Genomic DNA, 13,339 nt, shown 5'->3' on the forward strand with positions numbered 1-13,339 from the left:
GAGAACGAAGCGAAACGACAAATTGTGTCGCCTTCGAGTAGGAAACGATAATTTCTGGGATTCGCGTACATCCTTAACCAGACGAGGGAGAAGGAGAGATCCGAGAGATAATACCTCGGGGTACAAAACAGAGACGTGTAGTCCTTTGAGGAATAATTTCGTTCCGAGGGAAAGAGAGAACTCGCCTCGCCTCGCCTCGCCTCGGCGACGCGACGGCGACTGACAAAAGCGTTTTAGCCCGTGAGAAGCTTCAAACTTTCCAGTCGAGAACTTCGCCTTCCGCGCCTGTTATTTATTGGATAAAGTAAGTACGCGTCGTTTCGACGACGACGACGACGGCCGAAGATACGAGCTCTACCCCCTCGTCCACCCATCTCCGCCCTCGCTTGTAGTCAGTTGTAATTTAACTTGGGAGTATTAATGCCTGTAATTATTAAAAAGTAGCAGACACGATGAGGGCCCGTGTCTCGATCTCTCTCGCAGGACTCCTTTAAACGTGATAAAAATTAATTAAAATTTTTATGCGCATGCTGCAAAATAAAAGACACTATATCCCCATTATATTTGTCTATTTATCTCTGTCAAACGTATATCATAGTTTACGAAATTTCTCTTTGGTTTGTAACCAAAAAAAAAAAACGCAGTCTGTACAATACCTTTCGGGAATGATGAACTACATCTCGCGTTCAGCTAAGCATAAAACTAAATATAGCGGAAAGAGACAATCTCCAACGGTAAGAGAACTTGGATGAGAAGGGAGAGGGAGAAGGGGAGGGGCGAGATATTCCAACAAAGGGACAGTGCGAGAATGAGAAAGGGGGAGAGAGAGAGAGAGAGAGAGAGGGAAACGAAAGCCATATGGCCCTAGATGTGATGTGCGCCCACGAAAGAAGCAACGGAGGAAACACCGACTCCGGAGTTTTCGTTCGAGCTCTCTCTCGTGAAATCTAGAACTGTTGGGTCCCCGTGAGTAAAATTACGAGGCACGCGAGAACGTCCTCATGGGAGCCCGTTGCTCGAAAAGACGCAAGTATATCATCGTGCACACGCACTCGCGTCCGCGTCGAAGAATTGCTCCATGATGCTTTAACGCAATCCGGAGACACGCAGTAACGACGAGGAGCTTATCGTCGAGATTAGAGACATATAAATTACGACGAGGCCGTGAGCACGAGGCTCTTCTTATCCGTACACATATTCTTCTCGCCGCTCTTTTCGTCTCTTTTTCTGGAACGAGGAAGGTATCTTCGACTGCGAGGAACGAGAGACCGCTAATGGTCGAACTATTTTGACGTATGTGAAACGGCGTACGGAACGTTTGTCATGACGTCACGGATAAGCGGAGAAAACGTGGCTTAGGCTATCACCTGGCGACAGGCCCAGATTCTGCCCTTTCCAGTCGTCTCTTCGGGATCCTTTACCTTTTATACGCGGCTTTCTCCCTCTACTCTTCCTTTATTCCGCGATTATCCCTCCTGGCGAAGACACGATAAAGATTCCGTCGAAGCAGATTCTTTCCTGTAAACGGGAAGAAGAATGGAGGTCACGATCGCGTGACTGATTGCTGATGAACTCCACGGAGGCCATTAGCTTTATCATCGGGTGTCCAGTTGCATGCTGGACGACGTACGATAAGAAACGTACCAGTTTTTCCTCGTTACTTTCAGTTACGCTCGAATGACCAGTATTTGTCTTTCTAAGTTTCACGATATATCGCTAGGAAATGGTGTCCTTTAGTTTCATACACCCTCGTTCACGTACAAGTTTTATTGGATTCCCTTAATCTTGAGAATTTCATGTCACTTTTTTATGTCCTTTAAAGAGAGTTTCTTTAAAAAGAGCGCTTGCTCTTTAAAACATTTTTGCAAAAAAATCTTTTTATTATCTATTACTTCATTTTTTTTTGTACATTACATATATTACGGTGCAATAAGTGTAAGTGAATTTATGTCAGAAAGATATCGGTGCGCAGTAAAGAAGCATACGGAATTGGTCTCTGATTTTTTACATGTTGAGCTTATATTCAATGCGATGCTATTATTTATAAATACTTATCTTTGTATTATTTAAATATACATCTCTCTTTACATTTTTATTAACAATTTGCGTCACATAAATCTTGCAACCACGTTTTTCTGCACTTTGAATACATTTATTCCCATTTTAGAATAACTTTTTTTACCATTTTAAGCTTTTATCATGTATTGTTGGACATTAAAGGAGCAATGGTAGCTCAATTCCTTAAATTAAATAACATTTTGTTATTTTTAACTTCCATACGTGGCAAAATATAAATCAATTCATTTCTGTGGTTAATTTCAAAGGAAATAACGTCCATATTAAAATATACACTTAGTAAATAAGAAATTAAATTTGAGTCATGCATTTTCTTGGGTTAAATTTTTTAACTCCATTGTTCCAGATAAATTAATGACATATTGAGTACAAGTAGTGACGACCTATAGAAATGAAAAATAACTCAAATTTGACGTTATGAATTTAATATTGTGACTAGAACTAAACTGACAGTAGGTAAATAGAATGGATAAACAAGATAAGACGGAAGAGTAAAAATTTTGTTTAAATTATAGGTATATGTAAAAGTGTTGTTTATTTTTTGATTTATAGATTTTAACATATTACAAGCCCATACAAATCAGAGAAAAACACTTCCGTGTGTGTGTATGTGTGTGTGTGTGTGTGTGTGTGACCTGTAAGTAACAAGGAAGCAGAAAATAATCTACGTTGCCAACGCCATTGATTATAGTGAAATGCCAGTAAATATGTGGCAAGTTTTATTTCTTATATTTCAGGCGCTCGCGTAAACGTCAGTTTCCTTCATACGGATGTTCCGTTTAGATAATCTCTCTCTCCGTGTGTGTCGATCACGAAGACTGTTTATGGATCATGCGAATCTGCAACACGCGCGCGTTCAATATTCTCTTTGTATTTCACGCAGTCGAAACGGTCTGAAGTCGGCGGATACTTCGTCTGTTAAACAAGTACACATATCGCGTGCACAAGGGACCAGGAAGGTTTACCAATCACATCGACGCCGAGCGATCCGACTGAATCTCTTCACAAGCCATATCCGATCGAGTAACTGAGCCCAATTGACGTGACAGCGATGTGACGGTGCGCAAAATCTTAATTAAACATGAATGAGACTGGGACGCACATTGCGTTTCACAGTTGTGGACTACACGGTCTTGCTCGATGCTGCACTACGGGAGCTCGCACCGGCTCCACTTTCACCTGGCCAGGCACAAACGGCCAGGTTAGTTGCGAAATTTTGCGCGGTTTTGTGTATCGATACCGCGGATTCGTTTGCGTTTCGCTCTTACAAATCTAGCCGCTTTTTATGCGAGCTATTTAATTTGTGCAATGCTGTGGCTAATTATATAAAGCGAACGCGAATGAAATTTACAAGCTTGCAGCGAATAACAGAGCAGTTAAATCGCATTCTTTCATTTTTTTTTCCCTCACTTGCATATTTAACACGCGGCGGAATAGTTTCGTAACAAAAGAAAACTGATTAAGGTTCATTACGCGGTAATTGCAAGCAGCGCTTGGCGGACGGTATTATGAATTTTAATTATGAAAAGAGGGAAATCCGGCAGTGCTGAAGAAATCTTTCCTCTTCTATTCTTCTTTACGTCTCTCAATCTTTTTTTTCCCCCGTTTTTTTTCCCCTCTTATTTATCGTCAACATAAACTGAAATTCTAAACGTAAGTATACAAACGGTATAAATCAAAGAAGCGGAAACAAATAATAGAACCGACTGAAACAAGCGCATGGAAGATTCAAAGGAAGATATAAAAGAAAAAGAGATGACATAATGTCTCAAAGAATTGTTTTGAAATTCTTATCGTTACAAGCACGTCGCAATAAAATCTCGAATCGGATCGTGGATGGAGATTCTAAAAAGTAGACCCGATCACGCGATGGATGCCTTAACGACGATGTTCTCTCATTTATCAAGAATGGAAGTTGTCTCGCTTCTTGCGTCTATCCGTCACTCGTTAACCGGACGATCGTTACTATCGTAAATGTCGGCTGTAGGCGAGCAAGAAAAAGAATTTGAAAAAGGAAAAAAAAAAAGAAAGAAAGAAGAGAAAGGAGATCGGGTTCGAGGTAGAAGACGTAGTAGTTTTGGAAAAATAATAGCGCCGAGATCGCTCCGAGAGTGGCGATCGTCCAAGGTATAATAATTTCGAGGAACCTACTACTCTTTCTCCTACGCCCTTCGCAAGCCTCCTCCGCTCTTCGCCCTGCGTTCGTGTCTGCGTTGCTTCTCTCGTCTCCGGAGTATACATCTTTTCTTTGTTACGTTTACGAGCCTCGTCGGATCCGGAGTAAAACCGCGCCGCTCCTCTCCTCTCCTCTCCTCATCCCTCCCCGCTGCACGCGGCACGTCGGTGAAATAAATCCGTGTATTCCGGGGGGTCTTAAATTCAACCGGAAATAGAATTTGTCCCGGGGCGGTCACGGGCGCCGGCGGTGGTGCGAGGAAAGTCCGACGAAACGCTAGAAACAAGAAGAGCGAAAGCGAGAGCCTGCCGAGTCGCCGAAAGGTGAAGAACAAGAAGAGGAGAAAGACGATGAGCGAGGACTCGCACGTGGCTCTACGCGAGATTATTTTAATGCTCTCTCTCTCTCTCTCTCTCTAAATAGCGAAAAAAAAGGATGCTGGGTGAGAGATAAAAAGAATGTTTTTCTCGTAGGAAATGAAAATACAGATTTCCATTGTCATTGATTAGAAACAAAACTATAACGATGCGTTAATTATCACCTCTCGCGCACACAAGCATCTTGAAAATTCCATTTCTTTCCTTTTATTATTGACATTTTCTATAAAAATTATTGACGAAACGAAAAATTTCCTGCTGGAATGCGGTGTCTTAGAACTGAAAGATCCGTTAGATGAAGCATATAATTCTATAAGATTGAGTGGCATGAATTAAGTGATAGGCTTCCGTTATGCGTGATATATCTTTACCTTCCTTGTAACATCGTAACAATCAAAGTGCCATTCATCATGTTTCGAAGATACCGACAGACTTTCGTTCGGATAACAAACTTGTTCGAAATAAACTCCGTGAAACAGCAACGACGGGAAGCGTCTTAATCTGGATAAAAACGTCCAAGCTAAGCTGCACCGGCGAAAGTTTCCCGCGGTGGGTTGGGTGCGAAGAGTGGTCGGAAGGCGTTCGTGGCGAATGGGGTTGGAAACACGAACGCGACGTCACGAGACTGGGGGAGGGGGGGGTGAGAGGGAGAGGGAGAGGGAGAGGGAGGTTTTTCACCTTGAAAGGAAGCAAGTGCACTCGAAGATATTCCCGCAAGCCGAAGAGAGGCATTGTACATAGTATATATGTATCGGAGGCGCACTCTCGGCTGTGCCTCCCCCCCTTCTTCTACCTTCCTCTTTTTGTGGGTTCGCGTCGATCCGACGCGGGCAAGTGTCGCGACTCGACTCGACGCGAAGCTCCTCGTTGGAGGAGACGCCGCAGCATCGCATAGAGGCAAGGCTTAAAATTTTCACGAGCCACTCGAGTCGGAAGGCCTCCACTGCCTCCCGAAATTTGCAATTTGGCATACCTACCTGGGTAGTGAGTATACGGAAAGAGGTCTGGTCCGGAAGAGGACGCGAGGCAAGATGAAGAGAGAGAGAGAGAGAGAGAGAGAGACAAAGAGGAAGAAAGAGAGGCCTTCGTTGAAGGAGGTGGCCAACCACCTACCTAGTGAACGATCCACGGGAGAGACAGAATGAATACCCCGTCGTGTTTACGTCGACTTTTTGGAGGAAGGAAAAAGTAACCGGTAACGAGACGCGCGGGAATCGAACAAGGAGAAAAAAAAAAATAGGAAATAGCTGCGTCTCAAAGGTACTCGCCTACAGGCAGTCTCTGTTTTTTTCTCTCTTTTTTTGTTCTCTCTTCCATTGCCACTTCGATCTTTTCTTTTTTTTTTTTCCCGTACTTTTTTCGTACTTTCTCTTGAGACGAGCAGGGTTGTTTTCGGCAATTCTCTAGCGGATCGTATAAAAAAAAAAAATGAAAGAGAAGGCCGAATGAAAAGAAGCACTACGGATGTCTGTCGTTCCGAAGAGGAAGTCGTTTTTAAGCGGAAATAGTAGCGGAATAGAAAGGACGATGGAGGAGACTCGAAGAGCGGCGTACTCGGGTAGAAGGAGGACATCTTAAATTTTTCACGAGATCACTTGGGCAACTGCAGAGAACGAGTGGTACCTGCAGTAGCTGGTTGGTAGCCGAGCTAGGAGGCGCTGTCCGCCAAGCTGAGCTGAGCTGAACGGAGCCGAGTAGCAGCGGCGGCGGCGGCGGCGGCGGCGTTTCACTGAAGTCTGCAATTTTGCGGATGCATCTTGGCTGACCTGACTAGAGTCGGAGAGAAAGGGAAGAAGTGAGAGAAGGTCTTTGCCCGCTTTAGAAGAACTAAAGCGTATATACCTATCCCGCCGTTCTCTTTCTCTTTCCAACTCTCTCGTTCTGCCTCTCCTCGTTCTGCCATTCTCCCTCCTCACCTCTTTCTTCTCCCTATCTTTCTTTTATACACTTGTTTGACGCGCACTCGCTCTCTTTCACCCCTTTACATTTCGGCACTCTAGAATTGCGTTCCTACTTCGATCTTCGCGCCCGCGCTTCCTTGCACGCGGCACCCTCTGTCTTTCCTCCTCTGTCTCGTTTCTCTCGTTTTGTCGAAGAATGGCGAGACGCCGGCCAGACCCTAGGGCCTATCAAAGCGAAAGCAAAAGACGCAGTTGGTCGAAAAGGGATGGTCGATCCCCCCCCTTCTCTCTCTCTCTCTCTCTTTCTCTCTCCCTCCCCCTTTCTGTTTCTCTCTTCCTGTCGTGTTGCGTTCTCTACGAGCGCGAGAGAAGGACGGAGATCGAAGATGGAGGAAGCGAGAGGGAGATGGATAAACGCATGGTATTGATCCTGGAACCCCTTGCTCTCCCGTCTCGCCTTATCCCGACACCCTTCCACTATCGTGATGAACCCCAAAGTTTTGTACGGGGCTTTCGTCCCTTTTCCTATTTCTTTCATCCCCTCGCTGTTTTCGTACTCTCTCCTCACTAGCACTATTTTCTTTTCCACGATAATTGGCCGTTAGAGAATAATGAATTCCGGCCGGTGCCCCATTGAAACCCTTCACAAATGTGAGTTGACCTTGAACTCGAGATATGTCATCCGGTTTACCTTCTTTCTCTTACACATATGTGACACATTTTTCTCGCCAGTTTGTTAGACCTAGTTTGTTAGACTGCAGACCGATTTACGCTCGCAACGCTCGTGAGTGTCATTTGTCCTTGTTTAACATTTTATAAATAACAAAGATGAAATGATTCTTAAACATCACGAACGTGAATCGGATGTATAGATAAGTAATGAAAGGTTGGCACTTTTAGGGCAACAATGCGGAATATTAGGAACGACGCGCGACTCATTTTCTTCGACTTTTTTATACATTAACATTTAGTGCTATATTTAATGGCATTTTATTGTTAGACGGATTATCATATATTTTCTATACATTACCTCAAGAATTGCAATGCATTATTTGACTTGCAATGTCAATATATGAAAAAGAAATGAAAATATTTTGCATAGATCAGCAACATCGTAGATAAAGCAACACCTTCCTCAACGAGAATTACGAAAACGATATGGTGTGTGGCCTTTCAAAGATGCCATTAGAAGATTATTCGAGAAAACAAACCAACTGGTTTTGCTTTTTTATTCGTACGATATAGAAACGATGTTGCTCGTCTACATATATACCATGTCCTTGGAAACAAAGGAAGGTACAAATAATACGCAAATAGAAGAAAATGGTACTTTTATATTTTAATTAACATGAATTATCTTTATTTCTTTCAGATGCAGCAAGCATCCAGTAGTGGAGCCGTAAAAGCACGTATCGTATCGCCATGTGGAACAAACAAAAAATATCGATCTCCGTTTACTATTAAAAGGAGCTACGCACTACAGAGGAAGCAAGACGATAGTTCTGTGATATAAACTATTGGGCGACATTATACATTCGTAAATATATATACGTTATCACGCAGCCTCCTTATTGAGGCAAGAAATATCGAAGAAACGCGTGATCGCTATTGCTGTGTCATCAGTCCGTTGGAAGAATTCTAAAGATAAATAAGAAGCGGCCGTCGGAGCGATAAGCTGGAGCATAAGCGGGCAGGGAAAGTAGTGGCCGGTGAGGAAGACGGAGGTGGTGGTGCCGACGAAGAGGGTGGTGGTGGTGGTGGCAATCAGTGGCTGCCGTGACGCGCAAGACGACGCGACGCAAAGCGCAAGGGGAGGCATGAGGAGGCGAGAGTGACGACGCTGGCCGGTGTGCTGCATCCTCTCGCACGGATCGTGAGAGGACCGGCGGCCGTCCACCGCGGCAGCAGTGGGGCCCACACGGCGATAAGAATGGCCCCCTTCAATATGGCGGGCGTAGCAGGCCTCCTAGCCACCTGCGCCGCCGTTGCTGCTTCCGCTGCCCACCTTCTGCCGTTGCTGCTGTTACTAATCTGCCCGCGAGGGACCCAGGCGGAACAAGGTAAGCGCTCGCTCGCTCGCTCGTCCATCCGTTCTCGTTCCTTCGCTGTTCGTCCGCTCCTCTCTATTCTCTTCTTCATTACCTTCTTCTGCCTATCCTACGTAGGGCTAATCAAGCCGAGATGATAGTCCGCAGCGACACCTCAGGTCGCGATGCATCGCGTCCGATTGCCACTCTCGGATGTATACTTAGCCAGATGTATCGGGTTAGGTAGGATCCAAAGCAGTTAGTTAAACCGCCCGCACTGCTGTTGCCACATGACCGACCGATCGGTCGATCGTAACGTATTGTCTCGAGAAGGCGGAGCTCTTCGATGATCGGTTATCGTCAACTTGAACCGCGGATAACTTCATTATCTTCGCGTCTACTAAAGCCACCTCTTTTAAGCTGAAAATTAAAATACTCTTTCATCTCGTCGATCGTCGTTGCGTTTTGTTAGGTTGAAACAATTTGGTGTAAAGTATCCTCAATTATCCGCGAATACCTTTGTTTAAAGTAAATTAAGGTTGTGCGGAGATAATTGTAACGTGATATCGCTGAAATAAATTAATATGAATTAATTAAATTGCGGGAAAGATCTTAGTACGATTGTAGTCATTTTATATCTCTTTTGTCTAGATTGTGAAGTTTACACGCCATTCTATCGATACAAGAATGATGACAGTTCCAATAGCGCGCATTTCACAATTCTAGAGTTCCTCTATCGAGATAAAAAAAAAATGGCATATTTTTAATATCGTAAAATCATAAAATAAAGAAACGGAAAGATTATTGTTTTTTTTTGTTTTTTTGTTTTTTTTTTTTGGAAAATTGGTGAGACGCCGTATTAACTTTACAAACACTCCTTTGTCCTGATCTGAAACATTGGTCGTTCTCTCGACTAACGGAGAAACGAAGGTAAGAGACACGTTAGTTCGCATCAAGTCGACGTTTCCTGACGCTCCGGTCGTAATTTCGCGGCACGGCACGGCGCGGCGGCCGCGTGATTTATTGCACGGAGACGCTGAATACGAAAGGAAGAGAGCGAGAGAGAGAGCGAGAGGGAGAGAGAAAGAGATCAAATTGCCACGACACTAATTGCGTACGCGTCGCTATACTTACACACGTCTATCCTAGCGACCGATCACGTGGCAGCTACGAGTTCCTCATCTACTGTAACTCATATTAGATCGTTATTTTATATAATTCGCCCGCATCTTTTTTTTCGTCTCTTTGCAGTCTCTCGTGAGATAAGAGAGTCTCTAGTTCTTATTTAACGTCTCTTTTAATATCGCGATATACACGCTGCGGCATAAGGATCGAAGAGATCGTTTTTACATCAGCGAAACTTTTATGTGTGTTTAATATTCTTCATGAAAGAACGATTCTGCTAAAAGTATCTGAGGAAGTTAGATGCAGATCTGAAAATAATTTCAGTTGGACCGTCAAAATAATTACGTAGGAATCTCAAGCAACGGTGGGAAAAACTTTTGACGTTCTGGCAACCAGAATTTCGAACGTTCCTACATAATTCTTTCGATAGCTAAATCTCTAGGTACTCGATCAAAATCGTTCTTTTACAATTCTGACGACCTCTTGCTCTTACACTCCTCTCGAACTCATTTTATTCTATTCCAAGTGTGATTCAGATGAAAACGAGGGGAAGAGATTTTAGGTCCACTTACATTAATTAAGTTCTTTAGTTTCTCTTCTGTCCTTAATCGCGATATAATTCCTCGTCGCATTGAGATTCACGGTAAGACATTTTTAATTTTCTTTTTCTTCGCTCCTCCCTTTTTTTTCCCCTCTTACGAGCACCAAGTCAGTGTCTCGAGGCGATGGATGTTGTTTGCTCGGATAAAGGATTCTTCTGTGTGCACTCGGGACCTCGTCCCGATCGTTGCGAACGTGATTTAACGGAGCCAAGATTGGCCTTCCAGTCCCATTATGCGTTTCTGAAGATCATCCACACGGGCTACCCGGAACGTTTTCCATATTTTAACTGAAAAAAAGCTTGGCGCGCCTCGGGCACCTCGATGGCTCGCCGCCCTCTCCGCGGTCTCTCTCTCTCTCTCTCTCTCATTCTCTCCTTTCGTAGAGGGGAATAACGATAATTTCGTAATGCGGACCAATCTTCCGAATTGCAAGATCATCCGAGGTGCCGGTAGTTAGCGTCCAGGGATTAAAAGGGGATCGTTTCGTCGCGCTTTTGGGGACGGTCGGCGCGGCTCGAGAGATGTAGAGACGCCTTTACGAACTCGACGCAGCAAACTTGCGGCGCCCCGCCTTATTTAATACAGTGTGGTTTTGGAGCGTTTATGTAAAATAAAATGCACACGAGAGCACGGTTGGAGCAGCTCCGATTACGGGCGGGGAATTTAAACACTAGAAATTAGTGAAAAATGGAATAATAGAGCTTCTCACGTTGAATTCGAGTCCTCTCCCTCTCTTTCCTCCTAATTCCTCCTAATTTATTACATATTTTCGACGATTATGGGAGAAAAAAAGATTTAATTTCTTACATAAAGGATAATTTATATCAATTTATAAATGTTTTCTAAATCAGGTTTCTGAGAATCAGCGGATAATCACATTGGTCCCAATTACACCACTGCTAATCAATGAATTGACGGTGAAATTTAATCAATAACAACTCAATGTAATCTCATCTAGCTAATCTTATTTTAGTATATAAATGCAATGTAGGTAGTATTGAAACGTGCGAATATTGATGTTTCAATTATACTTTCGCTACGCAAACCTCCTTTCCTTTTCAATTGAATTTCACTGATTCAAATTTCGAGAATATCTTGGGTGTAAGTAGCCATCTGTTCTTTATGTTTGACTGGATAACAATCAAGACCCTCCCCTCCGTTCGTTCGCGTATCCCTTGTTCTTGGCAAATTTCGGCTGTTTCAGTTTCGAGATCTTGAAATTACGTCCTACGCGATCGCAGCCACCGCGGACATAGCCGCGGCAAGTTTCCCTGGCTGCCCCTCGGGAGTTCTTCTCCCTCTCCTCGGTACGTAACGCGTTTAATGGAACTTACCAAAGATCCGTTCCCGGTGGACCGTGTCTGCCGATGGAGGCGGCTAACTTCGTTTCCCCCGACTTGCACGAAACGCGAGCTCCTCGTTATCCTTACCCCCCACGATATCTTTACCGCTTCCCGCTTGCTCTTCTCTTCCGCCATCGCCGTTGCCGCTGCTGCTAACATTCGTGAACTTTATCCTTCGATCGCACTCGTGCGATCATTACCTTAGTTCCCGAACTTTACAGGCATGTGCGCAGCCGTTACTCGGAGAGTATCGTTTGCTTCGAGAGCTTGCTCGCGAATTATCTGGAACTTGAAATTTTCCATCGACGCGTGACACTTTGCGAGATCAATTTCATAAACTGCTTACCGTGCGAAGTCTTGAACGCACACTTTGATCTGTTCCCTCGCTGTATGCGATTCGATCGATTTAGATTAATCGGCGATTAATTGCTTTTTTTCTACATTAAAAAACTGGTGAAACACCCATAAATACGTTGTGTGACTTACAGTATATTTATTTTCTACAAATTTATCTTCTAAAAACACTGAAAACTCTACGCTTAAACGAAATAATAGAAATACATACTTTACGATCACAAAAATCTTTAAGTCAGCATTTATGATCGATTCTTATACTTAAGTCTGTCTTAAGTACAATCTTAAGATGTCATGAACTAATTAGAGAGCCGTATTAGCTTCTTAAGGTCCTTAATTACCTAAGGTCTTGAGATAAGGACGAACTAAAATAGAGTTATCTTAGATTACTAGTAATCTCTCGATTATACATAGTTTAGCCTCGCCTTTTCGTGCAGTCGATCGAGTTCTTTCGAGGATTTTATACGAACCCAGTTCTGTAATAACGTTCTAATGCGGCAGTCGAAACTCAATTACTTTCTCGGTGAAGCAAGGTGAAGCCCACGAACGCTACGGCACCATGTTCGCCACTATCGCGTCGTCCACTCGCGTCCCGAACTCATTTACTGCGGGTCCACCATCGCATTTCGCTCGCCGACCTTTGCTTTGCGATCGCCGAGAGAGAGCCCCACCCGAGACTCAAAAACTTACTTCGATTCCATTGCGCATTAGCGGACATTAGCCGAGGACGCCGAAGACGCGAGATCAGAAGTGGACGAAATCGAAATTGCGATGGATGAAAAAAAGTTTCCTTCCCGTTCTTCTCTCCCGCATTTTCATTCCTCGCCTAATTTCTCCGCCGATTCCTTTACCGTAAATACGTTAATCGCTACCTCGAACGTAGTTCTTCTCGGTGAACTTCTCAGGAGGATTGATTAAATTTTAACTAATCCCGGTATGAGCGATCTCTTTCGTTACATCCCTCGTCGTATAACGCGCAAGTTTCCTCTTGCTCTTTCGCCAGTGTCTCACGCGTTTTGCCGGGAATATAGGGGGACGGAGGGAGTTTTCCTCTTCGGCAGTAGTAGTGAAGAAGAAGTTAGCGATTCCCCGGTGCAGAGGAGCGACATCGGGATATCGGGAGTAAGGTGCGGCGATGACGGGCGGTAGCCGGGAACGGGTCTCGCGAGAGAGGCAGTCCTCTTCCCGTGCAAACTCGATTGCCTCCGCGAAAAGGCAGAAAGACTCGTTCGAGCTGCACTCGTGGCCGTGCGAGAGAGCCCGGCTCGTCGCTTCTACTCCTTCCTCCTTCGGCTCCTTCTCTCATCCTTTCTCATTCTTTCTCTCTCTCTCTCTCTCTCTCTCTCTCTCTCTCTCTC

The 13,339-nt window shown here is 44.3% G+C and overlaps 1 protein-coding gene across 10 annotated transcripts in view; it reads left to right on the forward strand.

Moving 5' to 3' along the window:
- The window catches only part of LOC108753568 (ephrin type-A receptor 4), a 105,525-nt gene that overhangs the window by 32,104 nt on the left and 60,082 nt on the right, over window positions 1-13,339 (forward strand). For all 10 annotated transcript variants that reach the window (XM_018495255.1, XM_018495258.1, XM_018495261.1 and 7 more), the window contains exon 2: window positions 7,903-8,590. In XM_018495255.1, coding sequence (XP_018350757.1) covers window positions 8,461-8,590 — 130 coding nt within the window. In that variant the 5' untranslated portion in view covers window positions 7,903-8,460. The remainder of the gene's footprint in view (window positions 1-7,902; window positions 8,591-13,339) is intronic.

This window comes from Trachymyrmex septentrionalis, unplaced genomic scaffold, assembly GCF_001594115.1.
Source record: "Trachymyrmex septentrionalis isolate Tsep2-gDNA-1 unplaced genomic scaffold, Tsep1.0 scaffold7, whole genome shotgun sequence".
Taxonomy (NCBI): domain Eukaryota; kingdom Metazoa; phylum Arthropoda; class Insecta; order Hymenoptera; family Formicidae; genus Trachymyrmex; species Trachymyrmex septentrionalis.